Genomic DNA, 3,842 nt, shown 5'->3' with positions numbered 1-3,842 from the left:
TAACTTTGATGTAGTATACAAGAATAGCCGAGAAAAAAGGGCAATGGAGCTCGCGTGGGAGGTTTCGAATCCAACAGATTTCACAACGACATTTGAAACTCCACGGTATTCGGCCTTCACCCTCGATCTAAAAGGAATATGCCGACGCTTGGAAGACCAGGACAACAAATTATTGCCATGGAAAATGAAGATGTAGATCGGCTAATAGTTGGACAACCAGCCCAGTTAGCATCAGAGGGCTTCTTACCGCTTTAGATTTAGGGTTTTGCACTCTGTAAAATATCACCTCACAATGCAACTTTATATGTTCTACACCAAGGTTGCAAAAATCATTATTCAGGAAGTAATCGGTCGGGACTTTTAAACGAATTCGGTAATTCGAAGATTAATCGGATTGTAGTTTTTATACAATTAAATAACAGATTTCAAAATTATGTGTAAATATATAAGAAAACCATAAACACAAAACATAAACTTTAATATAATTGTCTAAATCATTCATTTTGTATAGAAACTCTAAAATTCTAGTTTAATTCATGTTAAATGTTGACCAATTTTTACTTTAATCGACTTTGACCAAGAAATCCAATTTTGACTCCTTAACGACGTTAACCGATTAGTAAAGCAGATTTTAGAAAATCAGAACGGACTGCTCTTAAAAATGAATTTTGACAGAGATGAAAGGAAAGGAAGCGAATAGATTATTATAGCGTATTTTCCTTCTAATCTTTCTTTACAAATTGAAAGGATCTCACTTCCTCCCCTTCATCTCTTTCACTTAATTTCTTTTCCTTTATAATTAAACTCGGAAAGAAAGACTTACAGTGACAATTATTACAAGAAAAAAAAGAAAGATAAAAGCCCATGAAGTTGACTTGGTTGTTTAGTCTTTTTGATTAACAGATTCTAAGGGGGCGTTTGTCTTTGCGTTTTGATCTTAATTATTTGATTATCACGTTTTCAAATCGTAAATAATCAGTTTCTAGTGTCTGGCAAGTTAAAAAAAAATAAAAAATCAATTATTTTCGATTTAAGAGACTCAAAACGTGAAAATGAAAAGCAAAGTCACCTATTAATACAGCAAAACGTGATTATCAGATTATTGCATTCTACTTGTTAATTTAACAAATAATCGAATTTACCAAACACTTAATTAACTCATTATTTGATTATTAAGTTGTCAGACAGTATAATTAAATCGAAACACTATTAATTTATAACACGTTTTGATACAGATGATTGTTTGATTCTAATTATCATAAACACATTATCAATTTTTAAAACGCAAACCCAAACACCCCTAAATATTACTGGGAACTTCTTAGCATATGAATAATATGTTCATAAGATCATAATTTACATTGGTTGTTCCAGACCATGGTCCATAGTTTCCCACGACAAAGGCAGCAACCGAGCCACCCGCTATAGCAAATGTGGCCTCTTTCTAACCTAGCTAAGGGGACCAATCTGATCGAAGGCCCAAATTGACAAATAAACCACGCTAAGATGTAATGTTATACTAGTATATGTTCTACGTAATGTGATATTAAATGCATATCAAAATTAACGATACAACGCATCGTTAGAAGCCAAGAACCTCGGTCCTTTTCCAGCCTTGTGAATTTGTCATGGCTAACTCGATGGGTTTAGATGTGAACGTATCATCATAACAAGAAAATCAATGCGGTGGGCCCAAAAGTGAGATGTGCTTGACATCATGATATGAATGACAACCCTCACCACCCAAACCATCAGGACCACCTACTCATAACATATCAAAAGAATAGGACACAAGATTTAGACAACTATATGCAATTCATGTTTGACCATTGCCTATCAATATGCTAATCTAATATCTAATATCTAATACATATAAGAAAACAAGGGGCTATTTACTTTTACTCTGTAGTAACTTGTTTCTTATGCCTCTGTTTAAAAATGAGTATATATATATATATATATATATATATATATATATATATATATATATATATATATATATATATATAAATGAGTATTGGATTCTCTGTCTCTAAGAAACAGACCTGAAAGATTAAGTGATAAAGAAACCGAAATTTTACTTATTGAATTAAGAGCTGCACGGAAACATATCATTAATTGAAAAGTAAACAAACTACGAAAACTTCTTTCTCATTTCATTTTATCTCAAAGAACAATAGCAAAAGAAAACAGGATAAATTTTAATAATATCTACAAAGCTCGTCGTTTCATTCGTTCAAAATCTGGATTCAAATGCAAAAACTGCTGCGATTCACCTACTGTTTTCGTTTCCTATCATCTTTGACCGTATGGTCAACTTTTTCAGCCTCTGAATTCAGAGGAAAGAAAGAAAATTCCCTGCTTCTTGGATCTAAGTCATCAACATCGTGGTTTCGATCGCTCACAACAGGACCCAACCTTAGAGACAAATCGCATTCCGCCAATTTGGGTTGAATTTCTTTCTTTGAACTATTGTCTTCTTTACTATCGAATAAAAATAATCTTTCATGACAACCTGTTTGAGAAAACGGTGGCAAAGGCTCACGGGCAGCCTGAAAAACTGGTGTGCGAACAATTATTTTGTTTGAATTTTGGTGAATACTTTGAAATCCAATCTGAGGTGCTCGAGGTTGAAATTGGAAACCTTGATATAATGGATAAAGCGAAGAAGGTCTATTCTCAAAGGACATCATTTGTCTAGGCAAATTTTCAAATGTGGGCGGATAAAACGAAGGACCGGGAGGGTTTACTATTAAATTCGGCCTGATATCCTTATTAGCTTCGGAAATTGTACTTGTTCGATCGACAAAATTCGGTTTCTGAACATTTGGGCCAGAATCTTCGTTTCTTGGGCTTAGGTAGTTTATGGTGTTGCTATTTCTTTGACTTCTTGATGATTTAACAGGAACACATCCCAAATTAAGGGCAGCTGAACATCATAGCAATACAACATCACCAATTTATGAACCTTAACTAAAAATAAACATGGCTTCATCTTTCAAAAATACAAAAAGAAATGGTGTACCTTCAACACAAGGGGGCAAGAATTCACCATTTTCCTCCATGGTCTCATATTTCCTGATTATGGTGTCAATGGCATCATTCATACGATCCCACAACGTTTCGGGGTTTATGTATTCTGCCTAATTGTAGTGCCACAATAACATGACTTGAATATTAAAAATAAAAAATATATATTTTAAACCGTATAGCTTTTGAAGACGAAATTTCAGTCCATATAAAGGGAAACTCGACCCTTCTTAACATGCATCTTAACTCTGGTTTGAGTTCAATGTCGCGGCACGACAAAGGCTTCCGCGACGCGGCAATGGCCTTCAACTGAGCCATTCGACAACTTTACACAACTTAACGATTTATCCAACTTGTACACTTCGTTCACGCTTCCTATGCACGTCTAAACCTCATCTTTAGTCTCATAAGCCTTAACATTAACAAAGACTCATGCATATAACTATACATGCATATATTCTAAACACACATATATATATACATACATATTCGTATATATATATATATATATATATATATATATATATATATATATATATATATATATATATATATATATATATATATATATATATATATATATATAATTACACAATTACTAACACTTAGGTCTTTTAATCATATAAATGCACAAGTTATAAGCGTACTAAAAATTAAGTTTGTACCTTTAAATATGTACGGGAAAAACGGGATGTTACAACTCTCCCACACTTGAATCGGAGCGCGTCCTCACGATCCAAGCCGCATGACAAGAGGGAAGATAAACCAACACGAATTCTTCGGGCTCCCAAGTAAATTCGGAACCTTTACTA

General features: G+C 33.6%; 1 protein-coding gene across 1 annotated transcript; it reads right to left on the bottom strand.

Moving 5' to 3' along the window:
- Window positions 1-2,118: 2,118 nt before the first annotated feature.
- On the bottom strand, window positions 2,119-3,217 carry LOC139904206 (uncharacterized). The gene is made up of 2 exons (XM_071886141.1): window positions 3,026-3,217; window positions 2,119-2,929 (listed from the first exon to the last, which is right to left on the bottom strand). The coding sequence occupies exons 1-2, from the start codon at window positions 3,105-3,107 to the stop codon at window positions 2,277-2,279; spliced, it is 735 nt and encodes a 244-aa protein (XP_071742242.1). The 5' UTR covers window positions 3,108-3,217; the 3' UTR covers window positions 2,119-2,276.
- Window positions 3,218-3,842: the final 625 nt, after the last annotated feature.

The sequence above is a fragment of the Rutidosis leptorrhynchoides genome, chromosome 4, assembly GCF_046630445.1.
Source record: "Rutidosis leptorrhynchoides isolate AG116_Rl617_1_P2 chromosome 4, CSIRO_AGI_Rlap_v1, whole genome shotgun sequence".
Lineage (NCBI taxonomy): Eukaryota > Viridiplantae > Streptophyta > Magnoliopsida > Asterales > Asteraceae > Rutidosis > Rutidosis leptorrhynchoides.
The sequence above is the reverse complement of the archived record's forward strand: the minus strand, read 5'-3'. Positions and strand labels throughout refer to the sequence as shown.

Coding starts and splice junctions, on each gene's coding strand:
- LOC139904206 (XM_071886141.1), bottom strand. CDS start 3,107: ATGAATGATGCCATTGACACCATAATCAGGAAATATGAGACCATGGAG. Junction 2,930..3,025: donor CTTGCCCCCTTGTGTTGAAG/GTACACCATTTC, acceptor TATGATGTTCAG/CTGCCCTTAATTTGGGATGT.